This window comes from Callionymus lyra, chromosome 8 (assembly GCF_982586985.1).
Source record: "Callionymus lyra chromosome 8, fCalLyr1.hap1.1, whole genome shotgun sequence".
Taxonomy (NCBI): Eukaryota; Metazoa; Chordata; class Actinopteri; order Syngnathiformes; family Callionymidae; genus Callionymus; species Callionymus lyra.
Genome location: NC_141825.1, coordinates 25445110 through 25463288, shown reverse-complemented (window position 1 = coordinate 25463288; position 18179 = coordinate 25445110). Strand labels below are relative to the sequence as shown.

The 18179-nt window shown below is 40.9% G+C and overlaps 1 protein-coding gene across 1 annotated transcript in view; it reads left to right on the top strand.

Moving 5' to 3' along the window:
- met (MET proto-oncogene, receptor tyrosine kinase) overlaps positions 1-4288 on the top strand; it is a 79248-nt gene extending 74960 nt beyond the window's left edge. Inside the window, exon 21 of the mRNA XM_087798112.1 lies at positions 1324-4288. Coding sequence (XP_087654238.1) covers positions 1324-1615 — 292 coding nt within the window. The 3' untranslated portion in view covers positions 1616-4288. The remainder of the gene's footprint in view (positions 1-1323) is intronic.
- Positions 4289-18179: the final 13891 nt, after the last annotated feature.

Genomic DNA, 18179 nt, shown 5'->3' with positions numbered 1-18179 from the left:
TTAGTGGGAGAGTCGAGTCGGGGAGGCTCAGGTGAGGGAGGATCCACATTCCTCGGCAGCATATTAAACATCAGGCTGTCGGTAACTGACATTCCCTCGCTCCTGAACTTCCGAAAGTGAGTTTGAGTGACAGGAAGATGAGGCTGTTGTCAAAGGAAGTGAGCGAGGAAAAGAGTGAACCGGAGCTGAAGGAGCGAAGCCTTCGGGCCTCGACACGCCGCAGAGATTATCGGGCGTCCGGCGGCGTCGGGCGATACTGTGTGGTCGTCGCCCCGAGTCCCTGTGGTGTTGCTCAGGGAGTCCAGGAGACTTCACTTCCTGTTTGTTATTTGAGAAAACCATAGAAAGCGCAGAGACGATGCACACCTCTGCCAAGGGTCTCACTTCTTCATCAAAACTCACAAATTATTGAGTTTTTTTTGCTAAAGATGTAAAATAAAATCCCCTTTAATGGGGAAGTGAACCCACAACCTTGTGGTTGAATGCTTCACCGCCTGCTGGCGGCACTACAGCTTTTTTAAGTCCTTTAATCTCAACTTGATGTACTGAAGCAAGTTTTTTAGTGTTTTCCCTTCAGCGAACATCCCTTAAAAAGTATTTGAAACAATACACATATTTACACATAAGTACCTAGTGTTTGTATTTCCTTTAAAAAGTAAAAATGTTGTGAAATAATTGAGCTACACATTAAACATGAATTGGAAGAACAATTAAATAACTTGATTTTTTTAAATAAAGTATTTGTTTATTATGCAAATGTTAGTTACCAGGAAGATAAAATGAATTATTTACCCAAGTATACATTTCCTCAGAAAAAGAAAGTCTATAAAGTTTCGAGTAAAGACAAAATCATGGGACAGAATTAAACAATATATAAAGCATCGTATCATGTATCACGATACAGTGTATGATGACGGACATAGTGTCATACATTTGAAAAGGCCTGTACAGAGTATCATGATACAGTGTATGATGATGCAGTGTCTATATCTTAAAAGGCCACTAGATGGTACTATAAGATGTAAAAAATGCCAAGTTTACTTGAATTAGTATATTATAGGCAAATGTATTATGAAGCAGAGAGTGACAGTGTATCGTAATACACTGTATCACTATATCATGATACAGTGTATCATGATACAGTGTCTTCATTTTAAAAGGCCATTAGATGTTACTATAAGTATCATTGAAGTAGTTGATTAGAAAGATGATGGATTTGTTTTACGTAAAGACACTGTATCATGATGTTTCATGAAGCTTCATTAACCCATCAGAAAAATGCTTCCCGACACTAAAAGACTGACGGCGTCTCTCTCTCCTCAGGTACACGGTGATGATCGAGTGCTGGCACCCCAAACCGGAGCGCCGCCCCTCCTTCTCGGACCTGGCGTCCCGGATCTCCGCCATCTTCGGCAGCTTCAGCGGCGAGCACTACGTCCTGCTCAACACCACGTACGTCAACATCGACAAGATGAGCCCGTACCCTTCCCTGGCGACCATGTCGCCCCCCGGCGTGGCGTCCACGTCCTCCTCCTTCCAGGCGTCCACCTCCGCCGCGCTCGCGCCGCCCGGCTCCCTGGGGTTCTGCCACGCCGAGCGAGTCTGTTGCGCCTGACAACTGGTGCCGCGACTGCTGAAGAACTACTACATGTACAAACACTGAACACAGGTCTACCCCTCGGTGACTTCTGGGGTCTGCTGAACCTCAAGGGCGTCATCAATGGACGCCGTCCTCTACTGTGACTTCTCTTTGACCTCCAGGAACCAGCTTCCTCGCCAACGTGGAATATCTCAAACGAAGCTCTTGGCTCATCCATTAAACCCCTCTGAACAAAAGGCTGCTGCGCCCACCGAGGGAGGATCCCACTTTCTTTTGGTGGCCCCGGAACATGTAGGTGGTTTGGACTCGTGCCACCGTAGATTAAGTTCCAAAGACCAGAGTACCGGCGCAAATAAGTGGACGCCTCAGGTGAGGACTCCACAGGGGGAGGGAAGTCGAGGGGTGTGAAGGGACGCTGTGGTGGGCCCGGTCCGTGTGCAGTTCACTGGATGATGTATTTTTACGTCGTAGGATCAGGACGTGTTCGACTCAACTGGAGGTTTTATTACCGTGTTTTATGTTTTATCTACTTTTTCGTTCCACAAACATGGCAGTAATGGAAAAGTTTAGCAGTTTAATATGTTTTGAAGTAAGTTTCATCAAAACATTGAATGGTTGAAAGTCAAACGTTGATATTTTTTATTGAAATGTTGTTTTTCTCTGCATAATTTTTTAAAATAACTCAAGTCAATAATTTGTTTATTGAAAGGTTGAATCGGTTTCATTGAATAATTAAATTCAATAATTAGCAAATTATTCAAATTATTTCAGTTTTTATAATTGAATTTATATTTTCAAAAAATATATTTTTAAATTACTCATAGAGTTTAATATTTTAATTCCAACGATTAAAAAATATTTTTTCTACATTAAATATTTTTTAATTCGTAGCCTTTTAAATTCAATAATGTTATTACGGCTCCTTGAGAATCCGCCATGAATGGAACTGACGCACTGGTCACGTGATCGTCTGCGAGACACACGATTGGCTAAAATTGTAATCAAGTAGCTCAGTACTCTGTTGGTATCGCCATTATTATTCATTTATTTAAATATTCAAACTTTCTTATTCAATTATCCATTTTAAAAAAGTCTTCAATACAGAAAATATCGAAAGACTTGAAAAAAAAAACATTTAAATTATAACGGTTCAACATTTGAAAATTTAAATATTCAATATTCTGATGACATCAACACTAATTTTACTTCATATTTCATGTAATAATTGGTTTGATTCTGAACGATCTTGTTCTTTACGTCACTACTTGGATGTTTTTTCTCTGGTTTTGCAAACAAATGCAGATTTAAACAGTTTGACAGGATTGCAGTTACACTCTTTTGACATTAGGGGGAGCCAGAAACGATGTATTCCATCTTACCTATTGCTGCTTTAACTTCCCCTTTTTTTACCCAAAAACATTTCACGTCTATAATGTTTGAACATTGAACGGTGAACAAGGATCCAGACACACTACTGATACTGTGAGCTACACAAGTCGCACACCGTGAACAAAGATGGCCTTTTTACCGGTAAATACGAAAAGATAAAAAAAATACAATCGATCAGAAAGATTTATCCAAATCAAGATCTAAAACATGAAATGTCATTTTCAATTGAACGCTGGAACCAGATTATCTCGATGAGAAATGGTTCAGTTTTATGTTTTCATCGTAACTCGTCATCATTTCAAAGTGAAACATTGTCGGGATCAAACAAATGTGAGGACTTTCCTCTTATTTTGAAAAGGTGTAGACAACTCTTATTTTGAAAAGGTGTAGACAATACTACGTCTGAAAGATTCCTTGTCGTTGTTTTTATGTTAAAGGATTATTTCTCTAATGTTTCATTTAAAAGTCGAGATGAATTCATTTCTGGCTCATTTTAGTTGTTTCACCGGGTTTTCAAACCAGAAATCATTTTTCTTAAAGCTATTTGCTTAAAAAGAGAAAAATGTTGAGCTAATTGCTTAAGAAAAACATTTTTTAAACAATTGCTTAAGAAAAAAACTTTTTTTAAAACAATTGCTTAAGAAAAAACGTTTTCTTCAAAACAATTGCTTGAGAATAAACGTTTTTTAAAGTCAATTGCTTAAGAAAAAAGTTTTTTCAAAACAATTGCTTAAGAAAAATCAAGTTTTTGTGGCTCATCTTGGCGACATCATCTCACAGGTCCAGGTCATTTCACTCGTGTTACATGTTTTTATTTGACATTATTTAAAAATGTCTTGTTACTACTGAAACAAAGAACTTTATGAAGTGGGTAAAAAAACATTTAAAATATACTGAACTTGACTTAGATTGAGGCATAATTGGAAGCACAAGTCAAATGAAAAAAAACAATGACTGATTTAATTGTGTTTGTGGTGTTAAAGTTGTGTAGCATAAATGTTGTGTGTGGGAGACGCTGAGACCAATGACGGACAGGAATGAATGTTGCTATGACGAGAATAATGCTGTACTATTTCTGTTTCTCTTGTTGTAAAATGAACAAAGCCACTTAAAGCTTTTATTTTGAAGCTTCAACCACTGCCATTTTTGTAAATAGTATCATTGTAAAAAAAAGAACGACGTGGATGTTCACGAGCTTGACGCTGTCCTGAGTGTGCTCGCGGTCCAGTCGTTTGAAAACAACCCTGAAGGTACAAAGTGTAAAGTGAAGTTTTCAGCGTAATAAAGCTACGTTACATACTTCGTCTCCACTCTTATACTTCCTGTCTTTATGCAGGCCTGAAGGTCTGAAGGTCACTGGGAAATAACATGCGTTGATGTTTGACCTCAAGGAGCAGGTGTTTCCATCACTGCCTGTTCAGTTTTAAGGATCGTAGAAATGTGAGTTCTTCTACTAGAGCGAGTCAGAATTTTCGCTGCAGAGTTCTGAATCAACTGCAGGCGAGACACATCCTTCTTGTTAAGACATGAAAACAAACTGTTACAATAGTCCAGACGAGAAGAAACAAACTCATGGATTACAAGCTCCAGATCATGTTGTGACAACATTTTCCTAAGTTTAGAGATTTTTCTCAGTTGAAGGAAACAGTTTCTGGTCAGTTTTCTTCACTGTTGAACAAGAGACATGTCTTTATCAAATACAACACCCAGGTTTCTCAGGCTCAGTTTGACAGACTGACCTAAGTCAACCCTGGAATCTTATCATCAGGAGCAATCACCAGAGTTTCAGTTTTGTCCACATTTAGCTGCAAAGTGTTTTCACTCATTGTTTGATTTCTAGCAAACAATTGACTAAGCTGTTCAGCCTCTGGGCCTCAGTTGGATCAAAAGAGCAGTAGAGCTGGATGTCATCAGCAAAAATGTGATAAGAAACATCAGGAAATCTTTGAATGATTTTACCGAGGGGAATCAAGTACAGCAAAAACAATAAAGGACCCAGAACAGAACCTTGAGGGACTCCACACAACAGATCTGCCGATTCAGACCTCATTTGATTGGCAGATACACTAAAACTGCGCCTAGAAAGGTAAGATGAGAACCATTCTAACACAGACCCAGACAGTCTTCATCCCTCAGTCTTCTCAGCAGGATCTGGTGATCAACTGTGTCAAAGGCTGAGGACAGATCCAAGAGAACCAGAACAGTGAATTTACCAGAGTCAGCCGACATCATGATGTCACTGGACACTTTCAATAAAGCTGTCTCCGTAGAGTGATGTTTACGGAAGCCAGACTGAAACTTCTCTTGGATGTCGCTCTGATCTAGGACCAGCTGCTCAGACACCACCTTCTCCAAGATCTTGGACAAGAAAGGGAGCTTAGAAATAGGCCTGAAATTAATGAGGTCAGTTGGGTCTAAGCCTGGCTTTTTTAGCAAAGGCTCCACAATGGCATGTTTAAATGCATTGGGAAAAACCCCTGTGGAAAGGGAGAGGTTCACCATATTGGTAACCCAGGAGCCAATTACATCAAATACTTTGATAAAAAGCCTACAAGGAAGGACGTCATCTGAGCAAGAGGAGGGTTTCATCTTGTTCACTAGTGCTGAAATATCACCCAAAGATACAGCAGTGAAGGAAGACCAAGAGGAGGAGAGGGGCTCAGTGACAGCAGGGGTTCCAAACAAAGGGGGAGAAATTTTCTCTTTGATCAATTTAATTTTGTCAATGAAAAATCTCAACAATGCATTGCTGTCAGCTTCACAGAAGACAGGCGTTATTTGAGGAGCAGCAGACACGATAGAATTAATCGTGTCAAGCAACACTTTGGGGTCTTTTAGTGGACTTCCAGAGATGCTCAGTCTTTCAACAAAGTCTCTTCAGACTCAGGAGATTTTCATTTGTCCAAGGGCAACGTTTTTTCTGAATTTTCAAGTTCGATTTAACAGGTGCCACTTGATCCAGTATTTCAACACAATGACCAGTGAAACAGTGAATCAAACTGTCCACATCTGGACAGTCATCAAAGGAAAGACGGTCAAACATAGCAGAAAAACTGTCTGCAGTATCAGCTGAGATGACACGCCTCTGAGACCTAACTTTCAAAGGTTTAGGTTCAGGGATGAAGTCCAGGTTAAACAAGACAAGAGAATAATCACTCAGATGGACATCATGTACAGATACATCGTTACAAATGCTACACACACTCCAAAGTGAAGCTTAAACAAAGCTTACTAATATGATTTGCTTTTTTATGAGGGTCGCTATCCTAGCTACTTCAGGCAAGAGGCAGGGGACACCCTGGACAGGACGCCAGTCTGTCTCAGGACACACAAAGACAGACAACCATTCACACACACACTCATACCTACGGACAATTTCCCTCAAGCTCTCAATCAACCTCTGTATGTTTCTGGACTGTGGGAGGAAACATAGAATCTCCAAACACACAAAAGTCACCAGTTTTGTTCCCGACCTGGAACCGAACCAGCAACTTTACTTCTATGAGGCGACCTTGATAACCACTGCGCCATCGTGTGCCCTTCAAAGAAGTTGATTATTTTAAAAAGAATTTAAAAAAGAATTACATTCCATCCATCTTTTCATCCGGTTGTTATTCCTGAGTAATTACTGTACATTCATCTCTATCTCTGGGCTGTTGAGGTCCTTCTATTCTCAGCTCTCAACATTATTTTCTCCCCTTTTGACCTTCGGCCGACCTATAGTTTTTGACCCGCGGGTGCGTCGGTCTAGACTCCCCGCCTGTCAGGATGAACCATGACCCCGGCTTTCAGGATCAGTTGCACCTTCACAGTTGCTGGTCGTCGCATTATGTTCTCATATTTTCCTCTATTCGACACTCTTGTGGTGTAAAAATAAGTTTGTTACGTTATGTTAAGTTGCTATTATTACGTCATAGTGGACTCTCGTAACCTCTCGTTCGCCCAGATTTCAGAGCAACTTTATAAAGTAAAACATGGTCATGAGGAGTTACTGTATTGTTGGAGAGAAGAACATTTGAAACATGTGAGTCCGGAGAGTTTTTCACATTAGTTTTCTGTTAAGCTTTTTAGTTTAGGTATTGATCGAGTGTAGTGTTGTTTTTGGATTCAGTTTGAGGGGCTTTAGTGACCCCTCCTGGCCTCTAGGTTTGTATTATTTCCGTCATAAACTTCTTTGGTTGCACCTGAATTAACCTCCTGGGTTTTGCTTGCATTTGTGTTTTAGAAGTTACTAGAATTACAAAAAAAACAACAAAGTAAGTTGATGAATTTAAACTTTATATTTAATTCATTCAATAACAAACTCACCACAGGGACTCGTTGACAAGTTTAATGTTTTTTTGTCGTTATGTGTAGTTTAAGGCTCAGGTGTGTTGATAACTTTTCAATAAAATCCGAAGGTAGTTTTTAGCGTGAACGTGTACGCAGATGACATCCTATACTACTCATACCATCTCTGGGTCAAGGTGACCCGAAGGCCCAAGAGGTATAATTTAAAAAATAACCTTAGGTTTAGATTTGATTGCATATCATTTTATTTTAAGTTTCTAAAAAGCATTGATATTGTTTACACATTTTATACACATATTAAAAATATATTATATAAAAGCACTACAAAAGGTATTTTAAAAACCAATAGAAAGGACAAATAAAAAGCTAACAAAGATCTTTAGGAATATATATGTGGAAAAATACGCTTGTTTTAAACTGCTCCAAGTTTTGTACAGATTATAATTACAATTATTATTATTATAAAGTTATGTAAAGTAAATGTTGGCTCACTGCCAAGAGCGTTCCATGTCAGAATACTATATTTTCATTATTGTGAGAACTTTAATAATGAAATGTCGGGGAAACTCTTCACCGTGAATGACGTGGTCTTCACTTTAATAGGCGTAAATAAAGTTCCTTCAACCGTACGAGCTGATCTGAACAGGTGTGGCTCATAAAGTGCTGGATTTATTGTCCGTCTGCCACTTTGGACCAGAACCAAAAAAAAAAAAAGCCTTGAACTGTAATTGAAAGGAGCTCATGGGTCTACATTTACCCGCCACAATAAAATCAACACTTTTACAAGAACCTCCGTGCAAATCCTCACACACACACACACTCACACACACACACACACACACACACTGTGTCCAAGCACACACACACACACACACACTGTGTCCAAACGCACACACACACACACTCTCTCTCACACACACACATACGCACACCCACACACTGTGTCCAAACACACACACACACACACACTGTGTCCAAACGCACACACACACACACTCTCTCTCACACACACACATACGCACACTCACACACTGTGTCCAAACACACACACACACACACACACTGTGTCCAAACGCACACACACACACACTCTCTCTCACACACACACATACGCACACACACACACTGTGTCCAAACACACACAGATTGCAGGACTTAAGGAGCGAGGGATGAAAGACGAGACAAGGCTGCAGTGAGGAGTGAGAAATCGCCACGAAACACCGAAAACACAAAGACGCTCCTCACTCTCTCATTCCGCGTCTCAACACGGATTTTTGCAGCGTCTGAAAAAATCATGTTCCTGCAACCGAGAGGAAAAGTAAAGCCGTGTTTAAGACACATTTGTGATTCGAAAGCTTTTAATCCATCGTGAGATGAAACCCTGAAGCTCGCAGGACGAGACTTGACGAACACAAGTCGAGAAGAGTCACGACACCCGTAGAGCCGCCCACACACAGACCAGATTCAAAGATGCATGAGTCAAGAGACGCACAGGCTTCTCACTAACAACTACTGAATAGTACAGGATGTCATCTGCGTACACGTTCACGCTAGAACTAACTTTATAGAAAGTTATTTTACCTCAAACAAAACAAGGGATACCACAAACACATTTGTTCTTGGGCCTTCGGGTCACGTTGACCCAGAGACAACACAAGGATACCTCAAACACATTTGTTCTTGGGGATTCGGGTCACCTTGACCCAGAGACAACACAAGGGATACCACAAAAACTTTTGTTCTCGGGCCTTCGGGTCACCTTGACCCAGAAACAACACAAGGGATACCACAAACCCATTTCTTCTTGGTGCTTCGGGTCACCTTGACCCAGAGACAACGCAAGGGATACCACAAACACTTTTGTTCTCGGGCCTTCGGGTCACCTTGACCCAGAAACAACACAAGGGATACCACAAACCCATTTCTTCTTGGTGCTTCGGGTCACCTTGACCCAGAGACAACACAAGGGATACCACAAACACTTTTTTTCTCGGGCCTTCGGGTCACCTTGACCCAGAGACAACACAAGGGATACCAAAAACACTTTTGTTCTCGGGCCTTCGGGTCACCTTGACCCAGAGACAACACAAGGGATACCACAAACACATTTGTTCTCGGGGATTCGGGTCACCTTGACCCAGAGACAACACAAGGGATACCACAAACACTTTTGTTCTCGGGCCCTTGGGTCACCTTGACCCAGAGACAACACAAGGAATACCTCAAACACTTTTGTTCTCGGGCCTTCAGGTCACCTTGACCCAGAGACAACACAAGGGATACCACAAACACATTTGTTCGCCCCCTTACAATTTAGAAAACTTCTACAAATACTTCCTGTTTAAATGTCATTAAAATGGACATTTTAAATTAAAAATGTGTGTGTGCAAGTGTGTGCATGTGTGTGCAAGTGTGTGCATGTGTGTGCAAGTGTGTAGGTAAGTTTTAACACCCGTCACACACAGGAAGTGATTCTCTCAACTACACACACACAGGTTTCTTCTTCTGAGTCATTCGATGAGTCACGACAACTTTTCACTAAACACACAACTCTTACACAAACTTCTTTCATTTCCTTAAATGGTTCAATTAAAAAGGTTCAGTCGAACAATTAGTGTAAAGTTTATTTCCATGTAGGAAGAACATTAGTGATGATGAGTGACATTCATTCAACTCTAAAATGTTTTGTTTATTTTTGTGTTTTATGGGCAAAGAATGGAAGATTTTATCTAATTATTATAAGAATGTATAAGTAAAAGTTCCATCTTTATAAGGGGCGCACAGCAGGAAGGTTGCTGGTTCGATTCCAGGCCACTGTGTGTAGTTAGTATGTTCTCCCCGTGTTGTGTGGGTTTACTCCGGACACTCCGGTTTCCTCCCACAGTCCAAAAACATACAGAGGTTGATTGAGAACTTGAGGGGAAATTGTCCGTAGGTATGAGTGTGTGTGTGAATGGTTGTCTGTCTTTGTGTGTCCTGAGACAGACTGGCGTCCTGTCCAGGGTGTCCCCTGCCTCTCGCCCTATGATACTGGGATAGACTCCAGTCTCCCCGCAACTTGAAACACAATCACGTGATTGTGTCTCAAGTTTTCCAACGAAAGACGACAAAAAAGTCCACGTTTCTCAGTGAACACAAGGCGTGATTTTTCTCCGAGGGGTTTTCCTTCACGAGTTGACATTGAGGGAGTTGACGGACAATTGACTTTTGTTTCCAGGGTCGTTGTTGTGGACGTAGCGAGTATTAAGTGTGTTTAACAGAGACACACACACCTCACACAAGGGGCGTCTCTTTTTTTATTTACCGAACAGGTCGTCAAATAATGTCCTGTCGCCCTTATTTGACGCCTTCTGAAGGTGAAGCACCTCGCGGTGGTTTTTACTCGACACGCCTCAGGTCGCCTCCGTTGACATGTGACAGGAAATCAAAGTGTGAGGAAATCATCACTTTTGTGCAAAAACTGATTTTTATATGCGTTTTTTTTCTGTGTGTACATGTGTGCAGGTGTGCAGGTGTACATGTGTGCAGGTGTGCATGTGTGCAGGTGTGCATGTGTGCAGGTGTGCAGGTGTACATGTGTGCAGGTGTGCAGGTGTGCATGTGTGCAGGTGTGCATGTGTGCAGGTGTGCAGGTGTACATGTGTGCAGGTGTGCAGGTGTGCAGGTGTGCAGGTGTGCAGGTGTGCAGGTGTACATGTGTGCAGGTGTACATGTGTGCAGGTGTGCAGGTGTACATGTGTGCAGGTGTGCATGTGTGCAGGTGTACATGTGTGCAGGTGTGCAGGTGTACATGTGTGCAGGTGTGCAGGTGTACATGTGTGCAGGTGTGCAGGTGTGCAGGTGTACATGTGTACATGTGTGCAGGTGTGCAGGTGTACATGTGTGCAGGTGTGCAGGTGTGCAGGTGTGCAGGTGTACAGGTGTACATGTGTGCAGGTGTGCAGGTGTACATGTGTGCAGGTGTGCAGGTGTGCAGGTGTGCAGGTGTACAGGTGTACATGTGTGCAGGTGTGCAGGTGTACATGTGTGCAGGTGTGCAGGTGTGCAGGTGTGCAGGTGTGCAGGTGTACATGTGTGCAGGTGTGCAGGTGTACATGTGTGCAGGTGTACATGTGTGCAGGTGTACATGTGTGCAGGTGTGCAGGTGTACATGTGTGCAGGTGTGCAGGTGTACATGTGTGCAGGTGTGCAGGTGTGCAGGTGTACATGTGTACATGTGTGCAGGTGTGCAGGTGTACATGTGTGCAGGTGTGCAGGTGTGCAGGTGTGCAGGTGTACAGGTGTACATGTGTGCAGGTGTGCAGGTGTACATGTGTGCAGGTGTGCAGGTGTGCAGGTGTGCAGGTGTGCAGGTGTGCAGGTGTACATGTGTGCAGGTGTGCAGGTGTACATGTGTGCAGGTGTGCAGGTGTCCATGTGTGCAGGTGTGCAGGTGTGCAGGTGTGCAGGTGTGCAGGTGTACATGTGTGCAGGTGTGCAGGTGTGCAGGTGTGCAGGTGTGCAGGTGTGCAGGTGTACATGTGTACATGTGTGCAGGTGTACATGTGTGCAGGTGTGCAGGTGTCCATGTGTGCAGGTGTGCAGGTGTGCAGGTGTGCAGGTGTGCAGGTGTACATGTGTGCAGGTGTACATGTGTGCAGGTGTGCATGTGTACATGTGTGCAGGTGTACATGTGTGCAGGTGTGCATGTGTGCAGGTGTGCAGGTGTACATGTGTGCAGGTGTGCAGGTGTACATGTGTGCAGGTGTACATGTGTGCAGGTGTACATGTGTGCAGGTTTACATGTGTGCAGGTGTACATGTGTGCAGGTGTGCAGGTGTACATGTGTGCAGGTGTACATGTGTACATGTGTGCAGGTGTACATGTTTGCAGGTGTGCATGTGTACATGTGTGCAGGTGTGCATGTGTACATGTGTGCAGGTGTACATGTGTGCAGGTGTGCATGTGTACATGTGTGCAGGTGTGCAGGTGTACATGTGTACATGTGTGCAGGTGTACATGTGTGCAGGTGTGCATGTGTACATGTGTGCAGGTGTGCAGGTGTACATGTGTGCAGGTGTGCATGTGTACATGTGTGCAGGTGTACATGTGTGCAGGTGTACATGTGTGCAGGTGTGCATGTGTGCAGGTGTGCAGGTGTACATGTGTGCAGGTGTACATGTGTGCAGGTGTACAGGTGTCCATGTGTGCAGGTGTACATGTGTGCAGGTGTGCAGGTGTGCAGGTGTACATGTGTGCAGGTGTACATGTGTGCAGGTGTACAGGTGTGCAGGTGTGCAGGTGTGCAGGTGTACAGGTGTACAGGTGTGCAGGTGTGCAGGTGTGCAGGTGTGCAGGTGTGCAGGTGTGCAGGTGTGCAGGTGTGCAGGTGTACATGTGTACAGGTGTACAGGTGTGCAGGTGTGCAGGTGTGCAGGTGTACTTCATGTAAAGATTCAGGGGGTCTTTCTTTTTCACTGAGAGCTCAGAACACGCCAACATTTCAAGCAATTATATATAAATATATAAAGAAATATAAAAGTGAAAGACAGTCAGTGTGAGAGGTTTTCATTTTTTTTTGTAACAAATTTCGCACAAATTCGCCCACAATGACGAGAGGTTTTCCTGTGAGCTCTAGTAAAAGCCATTGAGCAAATGTGTCAGATTGTCACCTTCATACATGTCTTTATTCGACGAGAGGTTTTCAAATGTTATCATCGGACGTGACGCACAATTTCACATACGCAAGGTTTTTCAAAAGTTGGAAAAAACATTACTCAGCTCAACCATGACGAGCTTCTCTCTGTAAGTGAGAGGTTTTCATTTGCTCGGTCGTTACTCGGTTTTATTTGCACTATTATCGTATTTTAAATGTTTCCCTCGAGTATAAAACGTGTTTTTGATTCAATTTAAAGAAGAAGTCATCCAGACGTGAAGGTTCTCAACAGGTTTGAGCCGCAAATCCAACATCAAGCGCTTGAGATTCTTATCAGTTAATGCTAAATAAGCAAAACGTGGAACCGTGTGATTCAAAGTGTTTTTTTTCTACCGTGTACTTTTGTCGAGTGTTTGATCAACAGAGACGCACACGTCGCACACGTTGTTGTGCGTCTGCAGGTCAGACGGGAAGCCTTTGTTGACTTCCTCCTCGTAAAACTGTGGAAATATTTGAGCGAATCCAACAAGATCTGATGCGGTTCAACCGGACGTGTCGATTTCATCAGTGACTGAGACTCGCGTACGTTTTTTCATGAGGGAGTGAAACACATTTTTCACTCGACAGGTTTCGACGGAACATTGGGAGGAAACTCTTTATATCTGATGTGAGAAACCTTTTTTTTTCCGACACTTATCAGCTGTTACACTGGGTTTCAGTGGCATTCTGAGCTGCTGAGTCGACACATCATTAAAAGCTACACTCAAACATTCCTGTCAAATCCAACCGAAACAACAACTTTAATTCTGTTTATTATCCTTTTAAAGATGTATTTTTACCCTTTAACCTTAACTTAATCTAGCTTTTCTTTTTTATCTCACGTTTCTTTCAACCCTAGAGGTTGTTTGTTGGTGTCGTTGGCGCTCTGCCAGAGAACTAATCTTTACGAAACCTTCTTTTAATCTCCGGAGGGAGTGACGAGGAATTCCAGGGGAGTTCGCTCACCAACGCCGTTGAAAGCCAACGTTTTATTGGCCGACCAGGAATTTCCGCTTCAACTTATTCTTAACTTTGTGGTTCAGAGTCGATCGTGACATCACCTGATGTTTGGCCTGATAAAGAAATATAGTTTCAGGGTTCAGTGATTCAGCGCTGACCCGGAGACGCCCTGATGCATGATGGGAGTCAAGGCTGCACCAACATTGAAAGTGAGGCACATGTTGATGCCACATCCAGCTGTTGGAACCGTTTTAAAACCTTTATTTAATGTGTGTCTCGTGTCTCGAGTTTTTGTCAGTATAAAAGAGTTAAACACTATCATGTAGGTATTATTTGTCGAGACAAATGTACCTTAAGTTGTACCAGTGACTAAAATAATCAATAAAATAAAATACAAAAGTGCTGCATGATGATGTAAAATCTTTTTTTTTTTTTGTTGTAAATACATAAATTACAAAGTACAAATACCTTGTTACCTTATCGGAAGGTACTTTTACTATTATTTTGTTTAATTTTAATTTTTAATTTCACAGTGTTCTGTTACATAAAGACCACATTTTAAATAACCCATAATTTAAAAGATTATTTTAAGATTTGGACAGAGAATCAGTAGTTTCTGTACTTTTATTCTTAAAAACTTCTCAGCTGAGAGGACGCACTTCCTTCAAACAGGAAACGTTTTTCTACGACTAAATACTCTCAATCTTCCCTCAGTTTGGCTCTCGCAAGATTTATGTTAATTTCTATGGCAACATATTCCCCAACTAGTGTAACGATCTTATCTTTTCTTATTTTGCGGAAGCTAACGGCGACGTTTCCAGCCAGTGTGCGGCGGGACGTCTTTAATGACGTGCGGCTGACGGACATCTACGATCTTCCTGCCCGACAAGAACGCCTGACTTCCCACAGACCAGCGTCAGCTCGTCTTACACTTCTGCCTTTGAACTCCAACACCATTCCCTTATTGGAAATTTTGGCTTTGAGATTTTCATGGTCAATTAGATCTTTTTAACACTTTTGAAAATCGATTTTTGTGAATATTATTTATTTTCCTATTGACCTTCTCTCTTGTGGTTGTCTTTAGTGGATCTTGCATTTTGGTCATTATTCTTGTTGAATAAAAATGGACTGTTTTTGTATATTTATTGTATTTTGGTATCTTTAATGGTGATTTCTGCCTTTTTTTCTCAGGCTCTTTGTGGAACAAATCTTGTCATCGAGCGAAATTTGATTTATATTAGAGCGATGAAGCTTCATGACGCATTGTCTTGACTTTCCAAGCCCACTAGAGGTCGCTAATCTAAAGCGATAAAATCTATCGGAACTTCACGTTAGTTTTCAAACTAACGGCGCCACCTACTGAGCTCTAAAATACATGACTTGAATGACTTGGTTTCATGCTTCGTCGACCCATCGGCATTTTATAATTTGGCTCCAGATCCTGCATCTTTCAATGAGTGACTTTATGAAGTTGCTCTAAGAAGACGTTTACAGGGCGTGGATATAATGTTCCTTTCATCGCCATGGCAACGTCTCCTCCTTCCTCTTTGTTGCTCCGCCAGAGAGACTCGTCTCACACACACACACACACACACACACACACTCTTGTACACACATGGCAGGCGAACAGAGCAGGACATCACGACGGTGTCGAGAGAAACTTGGATCCCAAACAAGAAGAATCATTATTTAACCTTGACACTTCCTCCTTCTCTAACTCTTCACTGTATCCATGTCCTGCTGTCGGATTGTTATCCCAGCGAGAACAAACACTGTCATGAGGATCTGAGGTGACTCACCAGGGGGGTCGCTGGTGAGTCACTCACGGGGGGCCCCTCTCTTCTCACTAGAAAAGAAAATCCTGTCCCTGAAGTCCCCGGAGGAGTCGAGCGTCTCCGGTGTCGACGCGACGGCGGCGCCGCCGGCTCTCGGTGCCGTTAATGGCTCTTTTTTAAATCCTCTAGTTTGTTCCCTCAAACCCTAACCACACGATTATCGGTCCTAATGATGGGCCCCCAGGAGCCGAGTGACTGACGTATGGTTTGAGGAAACTCATTAATCATCCGTGAAGCTTCGCAAACATGTCGAGGATTCGCACGTGAAGACTTTAGACGGTTGACGAAGTAACTACTTTATTATTATTACTGTGTTCCAAGAATGTCAGAATTTTAATGGCAATGATTCATCAGATGCAGAATCTTTTTAATGTTTGGATTATTGAGACTTGTGTCTTTGTTCTAGTCCCAACTGTATAGTGTCTTGAGATAACTTTGTTATGATAAGACACTTTAAATAAAATTGAATTGAATTGAATTGAATTGAATTGCTGCCTGTCATTGTTTTTTAATACATTTAAACAGCATTAAACAACGTATAAGAGATAAATTAATGGAAAAAGTAATGTTATGGAAAAGAAAATCTATAGTAAGAAGATAAATGTCCTCAAAAGTAGATCAAAAAACTAAATAATGCAAATGAAGGTACTGTTTCAAAAGAGGTATAAGAGCCAATAATATGATAATAATACTTTTGTTTTCATTTTACAAGGGAAAAGTGAAGGATTGGATTGGAAAGCTGTCTTTTCTTTACATACCTTCATGATACATATTCCATTGAGTTCCGAATGCATATATGGAATAACATTTCATTTTAATTTTCAAAACAAATAAGTTGTTGTTTTATATTTTTGATACATGTTTCACTTCCTCTAACATATATATATACTGATAGTATTAGACATACAGTATATGACTAACTTAACCTTAACCTAACTAGGTTAATTATCGTCCACAATTTCTGATAACAAGGATTTCAAATCAAATAAAAATGTTCAACAACAACAACAAAAAATGTGGCCATAAAGCAATAATATCATAATTTTGAAAAAGCATATAGAATAATGGAATATTACTTTAACAGCTATTGTACTTTGTGCGTATATAATTAGAATATGTGTGTAAACATGTTTAATAATGACCTGTTCTAAAATCACGTCATTGGAGCACGAGTGTGACGTCATTACTCCACATAATGACATTAAGAAAAACTTTCGTGGTTCTTTAAAACTTATTATAGCCATTAAAAAATAAAAATCAATTAAGAATTTCCATTTATTTACCGTATTTGATACATCTGTCAAAAGACAAATATAGGGAAAACTACTTATAATATATTTGGTTGATATAGTTTTATATCTGTTGAAATGATGAATCTAACGTTTATCTCTCGGTGACTCGAGATAATAAACATGTGTCATCGATGGTTGAAGATTTACTGAATCTGGTCCTTGAAAAAAATAAGCAGCAGATCTTCACATATCGGTGTAATGGCGCCACCTAGCGGTTAACAGGACTAAACGCTCATTAAAATCGGAAATGAGAATGAATTATTTTCGCATCATAACTTTTCTCTCATAATAAGCGGATTGTGCGTAAAATATGTTTCAATACTGTTCATTTCTTAGTTGATTTATTTGTACTTTAACTCGATTTTCAGTTTTTTTTAATAACCTCAATGTACCAAGAAGTCCATCGTAGTTGTCAGTGTTTGATTCAAACACCAGTGGGATGAACATTTAAGATTATTGTTGACAAAAATATATCTCTCTATAAATATGTCACAGCTACGCCCTTGTAAACCCCTCGTTTTTATTTAATTTTATTTATTGTTAAGTGCGATATAAAAGGACAACATAACTTCAACTCCAACATACATATAAAAAAACACATACATTTGAATCAAACTTTTTATCCGGATGACAATTTTATTGATACATATTAAAGTTCGAAAAATGAATTACTTGCTCGCATGTTATTACAGTTTTTGTATCTGACTAAACTTACTGAGGACGATTTAAATAATTAACCAGAGCGACTGAGAGAAAACAATTGTCAACATACAGTTCTCCATGAAAACCAGAAGAGGGCGCCACTCGCGCGCGTTATTTTTAAGGGAATTAAAAATAATAATAATTAAAATATATTTTTTTAAATAGTCCGTGTTCACGTGGTTTAATTAAATTACGTGTTTTTCCTAATTCTGTAATGTAGTTTAATTCAAAGTAACAATGGTGGTTCATACAAATCGTTGAAAAACAATTACTTAACTAAATTAAATTTGTTTAAGTATTGTGACATAATGAATGTGTTTTTTGAGGGGTTGGATGTTTTTGATTTACTCAAATCTAGTTTGCCAAATAAAATAAAGAGTTGCATGAGAATAAAATCAACTTTTATTGCACAATTCAGCGTCACATCCATTCATAAC